Source organism: Salvelinus fontinalis, chromosome 32 (assembly GCF_029448725.1).
Source record: "Salvelinus fontinalis isolate EN_2023a chromosome 32, ASM2944872v1, whole genome shotgun sequence".
NCBI classification, from domain to species: Eukaryota; Metazoa; Chordata; class Actinopteri; order Salmoniformes; family Salmonidae; genus Salvelinus; species Salvelinus fontinalis.
The window spans coordinates 10,587,877-10,600,059 of record NC_074696.1 but is presented as its reverse complement, the minus strand read 5'-3'; the positions used below and the strand labels follow the sequence as shown (position 1 = coordinate 10,600,059).

At 43.7% G+C, this 12,183-nt stretch overlaps 1 protein-coding gene and 2 non-coding genes across 3 annotated transcripts; 1 reads left to right on the top strand and 2 right to left on the bottom strand.

Annotated features, from left to right (window-relative positions):
* Positions 1-1,138: 1,138 nt before the first annotated feature.
* Positions 1,139-4,625, bottom strand: LOC129830713 (60S ribosomal protein L14-like). The gene is made up of 6 exons (XM_055893356.1): positions 4,523-4,625; positions 2,827-2,928; positions 2,337-2,431; positions 1,858-1,957; positions 1,421-1,474; positions 1,139-1,234 (listed from the first exon to the last, which is right to left on the bottom strand). Exons 1-6 carry the CDS (start codon positions 4,523-4,525, stop codon positions 1,172-1,174), a joined length of 417 nt encoding a protein of 138 aa, XP_055749331.1. The 5' UTR covers positions 4,526-4,625; the 3' UTR covers positions 1,139-1,171.
* Positions 4,626-7,801: 3,176 nt separating this feature from the next.
* Positions 7,802-7,873, bottom strand: trnap-agg (transfer RNA proline (anticodon AGG)). Its single transcript has one exon. It is a non-coding gene; the product is annotated as a tRNA-Pro (tRNA).
* Positions 7,874-8,748: 875 nt separating this feature from the next.
* On the top strand, positions 8,749-8,820 carry trnap-agg (transfer RNA proline (anticodon AGG)). Its single transcript has one exon. It is a non-coding gene; the product is annotated as a tRNA-Pro (tRNA).
* The last annotated feature ends 3,363 nt before the right edge of the window (positions 8,821-12,183 follow it).

Here is a 12,183-nt window from a genome sequence, read left to right as displayed (position 1 = left end):
TGACTGTACCAGTAGCCCCCTGTATATAGTCTCGCTATTGTTATTTCACTGCTGCTCTTGAATTACTTGCTTGTTACCTTTTCTCTCTTGTTCTAATCTGTATTTCTTTAAACGGCATTGTTGGTTTAGGGCTCATAAGTAAACATTTCACTGTAAGGTCTACTACACCTGTTGTATTCGGCGCATGTGACAAATACAATTTGATTCACTTGCTCTTTCTATGTTTTGTTTTAGATTCTGTAAGATTTCACCCTTTTCTGAAACACGAGTCGGATGTGCCTTCAACAGACACCGCAAAAAAACAAAATGTCTCAAAGCAGCGGATGGCTGCAGTAAATGTAGCAACCACCTTCTGGGTTGCTACGAACAGTAGCGATTCAACATGTAGATTAGGAGAAAGGACTAGAAATGTTAAAAAATGACATTTGACAATCTAGTCAGACAGCTATCCGCTGCTTTAATGTTCCTGGTCGCAGTGTGGAATGATATAGGCACACCCGGGTTACATTTTTTGAAAGTTGCAAAGTTTCTAAATGTGATCTAGAAATGTGTCTTTACTCTTACATCACAGCATCATTGCATTTTGGTACAACAGAATTACATTCATTTCCGATGAAAGGCCGCGTTTGCCTTGCAGTATTGCGTTGAGGCAGTGTGGTGAGTACGTTGGATTTATCGAACGTCTGCATCAAACTGTATGCATTGACGGCTTGACAGAAATGGTAGCAGAAGGTGAATGTTGAACTTTTGAGTGATCGAAGTGATAGCTTCGCTGTCTGAGTGATCGAAGTGATAGCTAGCCTTATGCTGTGAGGACACGCTGTCTGAGTGATCGAAGTGATAGCTAGCCTTATGCTGTGAGGACACGCTGTCTGTGTGACCGAAGCGATAGCTAGCCCTATGCTGTGAGGACACGCTGTCTGTGTGACCGAAGCGATAGCTAGCCCTATGCTGTGAGGCCACGCTGTCTGTGTGACCGAAGCGATAGCTAGCCCTATGCTGTGAGGACACGCTGTCTGTCTGACCGAAGCGATAGCTAGCCCTATGCTGTGAGGCCACGCTGTCTGTGTGACCGAAGCGATAGCTAGCCTTATGCTGTGATTGACAGGTGTGCAGTAGTAAAGACCAGAGGACGGAGAACAATTCAACCAGAAGATTTATTAATGACAGATCACGCCTTCTTCGCTGCCTCTTTCTGCAGCCTTTTCACCTCATGCTTGATGAACTTGTTCCTCTGTGGACACAAACAACAAATCAGTGACCATTCAATCATTTCCCCCCCCCCATTAGGTTTTATTGTCACACATTAAACCCTTCATGTGTTCGGGGATTCAAATACAACATATTGTCGTTTTACATGTAATTGTGAAACGCAAAAATATTCAACATAATGAATAATCTGAGCGTTTTCTACACTCACCATCCTTTTGGCCTTCATCACCTTGAAGCGATCAAAGTCGGACATCTGTGCCCTCTGCAGAGACACACACAACAGTTACACAACTGGGACATCAAACTATTTGCTTATTGGACAGATTCAGGTAGGTCCTTCCCCATTGTAGCCTATTTGGTTCTTTGTGAATACCACCCTGGAAATGCAGAAACATTGCAGTAGCATAAGCAAGCCAATGATGTTTGTGGGCAGTGATTCACCTAAAGCCTACTGAACTATCCCGTGTCCCATTTGACAAAATGTTTAGTCACAACCCTTGAGGAACCTACTGTTAGCCACAAGCAGACCAATTCCCCCATCCATTTAGAAAACCGAAGGAGACAGAAGGCTGTCAGAAACATGTGGACCCCATAAGGAGTTGCTTTTTGATTAGCAGCTAAAAGTAATCTAAAAACACTCTGTACCTTTTGCCTGGCTTCGATCTTCTTGGCCCAGTTGCTTCCTGCCCACTTCTCAGTGACTTGGGCCTTCTCCCAGGCACGTCTCACAAACTTCTGACGAGCGCTGCAACACAGGAAGGGTTATGTCCCAGAGGATCGACATGGGCAGAGAAGAGGCAAAGGTATTGTGTTCTAAGAGGGTACTGCAATAGGTTTGTGACTATCGACTCAAAATCCACCACAGGAAAACAAAAGCCAAACTCAATTCATCGAAGTGTGTATTCGCACATGTTTTTTTGTACCAGCTCAGCTATAATAAAACTGACTGAACCAATCAAAGTCTTAATTGAGGTCTGGAAAATATTCATGTGCGAACCATAGCTAAACATTTTGCAACGCAAGTACGTTTATATTGGACAAAGTTAGGTAGGTACCTCCCTGTTTCATTCAGTTTGCTTCTGCTTGGTTCCTAGTAAATACACCCCTGAGGTCCTCTCACTCACCTGTGTGGGACTTTGATGACGTAGTCAGTGAGCTGCATGCACTTGAAAGGCATCGACTGTCTCTTCACCCCTGTGCAGGGACCATCCACCAATGCCTGAGACAAACACACCACAGCCAATTTAATTAAACATGTCTATGCTGAGTTGAACCGTTCTTAAATGAGCTGCGCTATGTGGTAGTTTACGTCAACAACCTGGCTCTACCACTCACACAATGGGGAGTTTTTGGACACTTTGAAGCAGGACTCTGGAGAATTGTTGGTGGATAAAAGACTGACAGACAAACAAACTCTACCAGACTAGTAGGTGAGTCAGGTACCGGTTTGGAGCCGGGCTCTCCCAATTCCAGGCCAGAAAGACTGACTAGTTGATCATGTGAATCTGATATGTTACTGCAGCATTGGAACAAGCCTGCACAACCAGTAACTTAAAATGAAGAGAGTTGGAGACCTCTGGCATAAAGTCAGGATATCATCAATACTATGCTTACTCTGTTTTGGTCGATGACATCGACGATGGCCACCAGGCTGCCTGCGTGGGGCCCGAAAGAGATGTAAGCAACACGGCCAATCTCAACGTAGCGCTTGAACACCTGCAACAAATAAGGGTTGTTAACTAGCTTGGTAGGCAGATCCAGAAAATAGTATTATGGTAGGCTAGACACTGGACATTTTTAACAATGCTTAATCACAAAAAAAGTAATCACAAAGAAGCAGGCTTTATTTCAGGGCATTTTTTTACCCTGCCAGCTCATATTAGTTCTATTGGACACCAACTCACCCTCTGAACATTCTATTGCCCGTTTATTCTATGTCACAATGTCTGCTTTGCTATTGTTGGCAATGAGACCTGCCCACGTTGTTAGTAGTTAAAATGTTAACAAATTACTCATGGAACTGTGGTAGCCCTCCCCATTGTTTACTATAGGGAAATATAGGTATGTATTTATATTTTGCCAAATATCTCGCAATGTGTACAATGTGCACTTTTTCTCTCTCAATTTGAAACCATTTTAAAACATGATATCTTTCTAATTATGTAAGGCTGGGCAGCGTACTCCGTAGTCATCCAACATAAACCCAAAAATACCTTTTGCCCTTGGAACGCTGAGCTCCCCCATTGTTTTGGAGGCATGCCGGTATATTTCGCCAAATATCTCGCATCGTGTATATATATACATTTTTTTCAAGTCGGACACCATTTTAAAATCAGGATAATCTACTCTTTGTAATTACAGGTTGGGCGGCGTGCTCAGCTGTCGTCAATCGCTAGATCAGAAGTAGCACTTTTTCACCCTACTTCCTCGTTATGCAGACATGAGCACACTTGGCACTATAGATGTGAGGATGTTTACTTTCTACACTAGTTACTTCTCAGTTTGGTCATAAAAGATTGTTGTAGTAAAATTGTAAGAGATACATATATTGGTGCCATTTAGGTGAAATTGATTTCTAAGCGTCACTCCAGTCAACAGGCTCTGCGAACGTTCGACTCCATTCATTTGCTATTGGCTCGCGTTAGTGTTCCAGCTGAGCAACGTTCTTCTGACATCTTTTTCAGCTGGGGTGAATTGACTATTGTCCAGCCTACTGATGGACCAAACACTTTAACCCTCCCGACACTGTCAAACACGCAGATGGGTTATCTTGGTTAGCTAACTACACGTTTTATAAAATGTGATTTACCTTCGGGAAATGGCTATTAGTTTGTGGGAAAACACCAATACCGAGAAGTCTATAGACGCCAGCAAACTGTACCGGAGTGGTACTATTACGTTACCCCTAAGCCTAGCACGCTGGCAGATAACGTAACTACCGTTAGTTAGTTTACGTATGGCCGTGGACCGACAAACCAAACGAAGAAAACAAATACAGAAACTATTCTGCGATCGCTTTTCAAATTAGTTTTTTACAGTGGTGACGTTGGCGCTGCCTAGCTCGATAGTTGACTACGGTTAGTCTACTGATTATCGGCCTGTTCTTCACCACGTTGTAGCATGCGGAACAGCCGACATTTTTATTATGTCCAAAACCCATCGAAACTATTTATCAAAACCTTAAACGCATCAAAAAAAAGCCAACATAGCGATACGCTATGCATTTACATATCAGTTGAGGGTGCTTAACAATAAGGAATTTTTTATTTAATCATTTTTTCAAAATCCACAAGCTCCATTGCGAACTCACCATGATGGCAGTCCGCTTCAGAAAGGACGTACCAGTTTCCGCTCGACGAAATTACGCTTTCCGCTCTGTAAATGCGCACGCGCGTGTGAGGGATTTCTTATTCGCGTGGTTGGATAATGTTTCAGTTCGGAATGCTCATCACGCCATCTACTGCAGAGAAGTGTGTTGGTGTCTGAGCAGCTTTATATATATTTACACAATTATATGATCGTTCCTTTGGTTAACATTTTTTTTGGGGGGGGGAAATGTACACCTGAAGTGAATGATGAGTGTATCTTCGCAGCTGCAAATGAGAACTTGTTCTCAACTAGCCCGCCTGGTTAAATAAAGGTGAAATCTTCAATCCACACAACAATCTGAATCAATTTTACTAGGCTTGTACAAATCAGAATCATCTTTATTCGCCAAGCACATTTACACATACTCAGAATTTTACTTTGTGATATGGTGCTGCTAGTGCAAGCCAACATACTCTGAGTGTTACTTCAAATAGCAGATGTTATTGCGAGTGTAGCGAAATGCTTGTGCTTCTAGTAACGACATGTGCAGCAATATCTAACAAGTAATATCTTACAATTCCACAACAACTACATAACACACACAGATCTAAGGAATGGAATAAGAATATATAAATATATGGATGAGCAATGACAGAGTGACATAGGCTAGGATGCAATAGATAGAATAGAATACAGTATATACATATGAGATGAGTAATGCAAGATATGTAAACATGAATAAAGTGGCATTGTTAAAGTGACTAGTGTTCCATTTATTAAAGTGGCCAATGATTTCAAGTCTGTGTGTAGGTGAAGCCTCTCTGAGTTAGTGATTGCTGTTTAACAGTCTGATGGCCTTGAGATAGAAGCTGTTTTTCAGTCTCTCTGTCCCAGCTTTGATGCACCTGTACTGACCTTGCCTTCTGGATGGTAGCGGGGGTGATCAGGCAGTGGCTCGGGTGGTTGTTGTCCTTGATTATCTTTTTGGCCTTTCTGTGACATTGGGTAATGTAGGTGTCCTGGAGGGCAGGTAGTTTGCCCCCGGTAATGCGTTGTGCAGACCGCACCACCCCCTGCGATTGTGTACGGTGCAGTTGTCATACCAGGTGGTGATACAGCCCGACAGGATGCTCTCAATTGTGCATCTGTAAAAGTTTGTGAGGGTTTTAGGTGACAGGCCAAATTGCTTCAGCTACCTGAGGTTGAAGAGGGGCTGTTGCGCCTTCTTCACCACATTGTCTGTGTGGGTGGACCATTTCAGTTTGTCCGTGATGTGTATGCCGAGGAACTTAAAACTTTCCACCTTCTCCACTGCTGTCCCGTTGATGTGGATAGGTGGGTGCTCCCTCTGCTGTTTCCTGAAGTCCACGATCATCTCCTTTGTTTTGTTGACGTTGAGTGAGAGGTTATTTTCCTGACACCACACTCCGGGAGCCCTCACCTCCTCCCTGTAGGCTCTCTCGTCTTAGTTGGTAATCAAGCCGCCTACTACTGTTGTGTCGTCTGTAAACTTGATGATTGAGTTGGAGGCGTGCATGGCAGTCATGGGTGAACAGGGAGTACAGGAGGGGACTAAGCATGCAGCCTTGTTGGGCTCCAGTGTTGAGGATCAGTGAAGGGGAGACGTTGTTTCCTACCTTCACCATCTGGGGGTGGCCCGTCAGGAAGTCCATGAGCCAATTTCACAGGACGGGGTTGAGATCCAGGGCCTCAAGCTTAATGATGAGCTTGGAGGGTACTATGGCGTTGAATGCTGAGCTATAGTCAATGAACAGCATTCTTACATAGGTATTCCTCTTGTCCAGATGGAATATGGCAGTGTGCAGTGTGATGGCGATTGCATCGTCTGTGGACCTATTGGGGCGGTAAGAAAAGTGAAGTGAGTCTAGGGTGACAGGTAAGGTGGAGGTGATATGATCCTTGACTAGTCTCTCAAAGCACTTCATGATGACAGATGTGAGTGCTATGGGGCGATAGTCATTTAGTTCAGTTAACTTTGCATTCTTGGGTACAGAAACAATGGTGGCCATCTTGAAGCATGTGGGGACAGCAGACTGGGATAGGGAGAGATTTATTATGTCCGTAAACGCACCAGCCAGCTAGTCTGCACATGTTCTGAGGACGTGGCTAGGGATGCCGTGAGTTTCTGCCTATAGGAAGGGAGGAGCAAAATAGAGCCATGATCAGATTTGCCAAAAGGAGGGCGGGGGAGGGCCTTGTGTGCAACGTGGAAATTAGAGTAACAGTGGTCCAGTGTTTTTCTAGCGCGAGTGTTACATTTGATATGCTGATAGAATTCAGACAGCCTTGTTCTCAAATTTGCTTTGTTAAAATCCCCAGCTACAATAAATGCAGCCCCAGGATATATGGTTTCCAGTTTGCATAAAGTGCAGTGAAGTTCCTTGAGGGCCGTCTTGGTATCAGCTTGAGGGGGGGATGTACACGGCTGTGACAATAACCAAAGAGAATTTTCTTGGGAGATAATACGGTCAGCATTTGATTGTGAGGAATTCTAGGTCAGGTGAACAAAAGGACTTGAGTTCCTGTATGTTGTTCCAATTACACCATGAGTTGTTAATCATGAAACATACACCCCCGCCCTTCTTCTTACCAGAGAGATGTTTGTTCCTGTCGGCGCGACGCACTGAACATCCTGTTGACTGTACCAACTTCGACAGTATATTCAGAGAGAGCCATGAAACAGAGTATGTTACAATCCCCGATGTCTCTCTGGAAAGCAACCCATGCCCTGATTTTGTCAACCTTGTTATCAAGGGACTGGATATTAGCGAGTAATATACTCAGAAGAGGTGGGTGGTGTGCGCGCCTCCGAAGTCTGACCAGAAGACTGCTCTGTCTCCCTCTAGTCCTCCGGCGGCATTAATTTGGGATCGGCCTCTTGAATCAGTTCAAACGCCCTGGTTGGTGAGGACAAAGGATCCACTTCGGGAAAGTCGTATTCCTGGTCAATTGACGTCGCTCTGATGTTCTAACATAAAAAAATTGTTTATTTCAGGTTTTGAACCCCAGACCTCTTGCACCGTAGGCAAGAATTCTACCCCTAGACCAACTTTCACGATGCTTATTATTTATTACTTGTGGATATCGTGCTGCTACTGTGAGACAACATACTCTGAGAGTTACTTGGTGATATGATGGTGCCAGACAACATTTAGTGACAGAGTTTAAACAAAGTTGACATACATTATATACAACTAGGTAGAGTGAGCATATCTAGTATACTGCATACTAGTTTCATGGAGGCCTAACATTAAAAGATGGGCTCGTCCGGGATTTGAACCCGGGACCTCTCGCACCCTAAGCGAGAATCATACCCCTAGACCAACGAGCCACATGCCTCGTCTAGTATAACACATCGATTTGAACTCAAGTGTTAAGTGTGTTGGGGTAGAATACACATAATTGGCAGAACTACAACTCTCCTGCTTGTCATTAGTTACCACAAATATAAAGTCAAAATTATCCATGACGTAAAAATGTATGAAAACAAAAATGTGCGTTTTGGTCTTAATTTAAGGTTAGGGTTAGCCACAAGGTGAGCAGTGTAGTTAAGGTTAGGGTTAGCCACAAGGTGAGCAGTGTAGTTAAGGTTAGGGTTAGCCACAAGGTGAGCAGTGTAGTTAAGGTTAGGGTTAGCCACAAGGTGAGCAGTGTAGTTAAGGTTAGGGTTAGCCACAAGGTGAGCAGTGTAGTTAAGGTTAGGGTTAGCCACAAGGTGAGCAGTGTAGTTAAGGTTAGGGTTAGCCACAAGGTGAGCAGTGTAGTTAAGGTTAGGGTTAGCCACAAGGTGAGCAGTGTAGTTAAGGTTAGGGTTAGCCACAAGGTGAGCAGTGTAGTTAAGGTTAGGGTTAGCCACAAGGTGAGCAGTGTAGTTAAGGTTAGGTTTAAAATCAGAAGAACATTTTAAGAAATGGGCGGGGTTTAGACATAATGATGACTTTGTAGCTCTTCCTCTCCATGTTGAACTAGCGCTCTTCCCTTTGTGTTAATTCCCTAGCTGGTTGCAAATTAACGACCAGCTCTCGTCTCCCTCTAGTGCAATCCTAATCTACAGATTTGAGTGGCCATTGTCCAAACGCCCAAAATTCAACAGCAGTACTTCTCAGCACCACCAGAAGACAGTGCAGTACCATTGAAGAATCAAAGTTTTCATTACATGCGTGGCATTTAAATGATTTTCCAAATCTCAGAAACAGCCGACAGACAGGCTCGTTGGTCTAGGGGTATGATTCTCGCTTAGGGTGCGAGAGGTCCCGGGTTCAAATCCCGGACGAGCCCTTGTTTTAGACTCTTCAATGAGAAGATGAAAAACTTACTCTGTGCCTGTCTGTTCTGTGGGCCTTTCTTGCCAACATACTCTGAGTGTTACTTGGTGATATGGTGGTGCCAGACAACATTTAGAGACAGAGTTTAAACAAAGTTGACATACATTATATACAACTAGGTAGAGTGAGCATAGAGCTGTAAGAGAATTAGCAGATATACAAATGTACAGTGGGTTAATGCTTGATACAGTGAGCATACGGTGTATACAGAGTAGGTAAACGGTTGAAACACAGTGGGTATACAGTTGATATACAGGGGATGTACACATTTACAGTATCAGTATGAATATATCTAAATACAGAGAGATGGACAGAGTGCAATGCAGTATAGTGCAGTTCTTTTGTGTAGAGTTCAGAGATGCCTTGATGTGGTGTGCAGCATAGAGTGCATAGTCCTTTTGTCTCTATGGGCCAGATGGCCAGTTGGTGAGGGCCACAGCATAGTCCTTTAGTCTCTATGGGCCAGATGGCCGGTTGGTGAGGGCCACAGCATAGTCCTTTAGTCTCTATGGGCCAGATGGCCGGTTGGTGAGGGCCACAGCATAGTACTTTAGTCTCTGTGGACCAGATGGCCGATTGGTGAGGGCCACAGCATAGTCCTTTAGTCTGTACTGGCCAGATGGCCGGTTGGTGAGGGCCACAGCATAGTCCTTTAGTCTCTATGGGCCAGATGGCCGGTTGGTGAGGGCCACAGCATAGTCCTTTAGTCTCTGTGGGCCAGATGGCCGGTTAGTGAGGGCCACAACATAGTCCTTTAGTCTCTATGGGCCAGATGGCCAGTTGGTGAGGGCCACAGCATAGTCCTTTAGTCTGTACTGGCCAGATGGCCAGTTGGTGAGGGCCACAGCATAGTCCTTTAGTCTCTATGGGCCAGATGGCTGGTTGGTGAGGGCCACAGCATAGTCCTTTAGTCTCTATGGGCCAGATGGCCGGTTGGTGAGGGCCAATCGGCAACTCAGATCTTCATAGCCTATCGGCTGGGGCGCATTCAAAAATAAAAGTCTAAATCAAAGCAATTTGTTACTTAAACAAATAGATTATGGCTACCCAATTAATCAAATCACATTTGATCAAATCAAATCAAATGTTATTTGTCCATACACATGGTTAGCAGATGTTAATGCGAGTGTAGCGAAATACTTGTACTTCTAGTTCCGACAATGCAGTAATAACCAACGAGTAATCTAACCTAACAATTTCACATCAGCTACCTTATACACACAAGTGTAAAGGAATGAATAAGAATATGCACATTAAAAAAATATACGAATGAGTGATGGTATAGAACGGCATAGGCAAGATGCAGTGGCTGGTATAGAGTACATTATATACAGATGAGATGAGTAATGTAGGGTATGTAAACATTATATAAAGTGGAATTGTTTAAAGTGGCTAGTGATACATTTATTACATACATTTTTCCATTATTAAAGTGGCTGGAGTTGAGTCAGTATGTTGGCCTCAGCCACTCAATGTTAGTGATGGCTGTTTAACAGTCTGATGGCCTTGAGATAGAAGCTGTTTTTTAGTCTCTCGGTCCCTGCTTTGATGCACCTGTACTGACCTCGCCTTCTGGATGATAGCGGGGTGAACAGGCAGTGGCTCGGGTGGTTGTTGTCCTTGATGATCTTTTTGGCCTTCCTGTGACGTCGGGTGCTGTAGGTGTCCTGGAGGGCAGGTAGTTTACCCCCGGTGATGCGTTGTGCAGTCTGCACCACCCTCTGGAGAGCCCTGCGATTGTGGGCGGTGCAGGTTTTCATGAATTGTTACGAAATAGCCATTTTTGACTTTGTGGTTGTGGTAACTAATAACAACCTGAGTGTTATTGTTGCTTTCCTCTTCTTCATCATTGTTTTGGTCTCACATGCTGAGTGCTCATTGGCAGTAGTCCTTGTCCAAACTGCACAGTAGCACTGCTCATACTACAAGATGCACAAACCCAAATTTCTGACATGTCAGAAAATGTAAATCGGGACATCTGACAGGGGTCTGGAGAATGGAACACCCAACCTCATTTTTGTCCACGACATTGAATATAGTGTAGCGGAGAGTCCCTGTAATCCTAGATTCAGATCATTCGGGTGAGAAAAAAACATCACCCAGATTGGCTAGTCATGTAAGAAATTCATCATCATGCAAGCTGTCAGACAAGTACAAAATTATGGTCAGTAAAGAAAACTTTAAGCTTGCCTCTAAATCACAGGTGTCAAACTCATTCCACGGGGGGCCGAGTGTCTGCGGGTTTTCGCTCCTCCCTTATACTTGATTGATGAATTAACATCACTAATTAGTTAGGAACTCCCCACACCTGGTTGTCTAGGGCTTTATTGAAAGGAAAAACCAAAAACCTGCAGACACTAGGCCCTCCGTGGAATGAGTTTGACACCCCTGCTCTAAAAAAAAAAAAAACGTGTCAATAGTTTTCCCCTTGATAACCAGCGCACTTCTATATGTTGTAAAAGCGTTACATGGTCGCTGCTCATATCACTGCATAATGCAGAAAATACACGAGAGTTCAGGGGCCTTGCTTTAACAAAGTTAACCATTTTCACTGTAGTGTCCAAAACATATTTCAAGCTGTCAGGCATTCCCTTGGCAGCAAGAGCCTCTCAGTGGATGATGAAATGTACCCACCTTTTTTTGTGCCTTTTCCCCCAGCATTGTCCGAGCCATATCCGCCAGCAGGAAGAATTAAATCCTCCACAACATTATGGGGCTTGCCTGTCCTAGCCACTCGGTAGCTCACCATATAAGTCGCTTCTAGCCCCTTCTCATTAATGGTATCTGTTGCTTTTATACATGTCTTACTACTCAAAAGTCATCTTTATTCTCAAAAAACGATGTGGCTTATTTTTCAAATCGTCATGTTTCGTTTCTAAATGTCTGCGCAGGAGTGAAGGGCTCCCGCGAGAGAGTAACGGTTCATGTGATTGGATGTTCATTATTTGACTAGGCTACCTGTATTTGACATTGTGTTGTTATTTGTTATTTCGCTGAACAATAGATTGTTAAATTGTATTTTTTGGCAGTGAAACGAGGCTACTCGGGCGAGAAAAAAACTCACCCAAATGTATAGCCCCGTTGGAAAATATAAATGTACTTTTTTATTTTTTATTTATGTGAATCACATTTTTATTTGCCGTACCCCCGACGGCATTGCTCGTACCCCAGGGGGAATACCAGCTCTAGAGCGACGGATGACTAGGATATCAGGACACACATGAATTAAAAACATTTATGAAATAAAATTAACCAATTTTTTGAAGAAAAAAACATTTGCAAATGTGACTTCACATTGTGTTAACACCATTTCAAA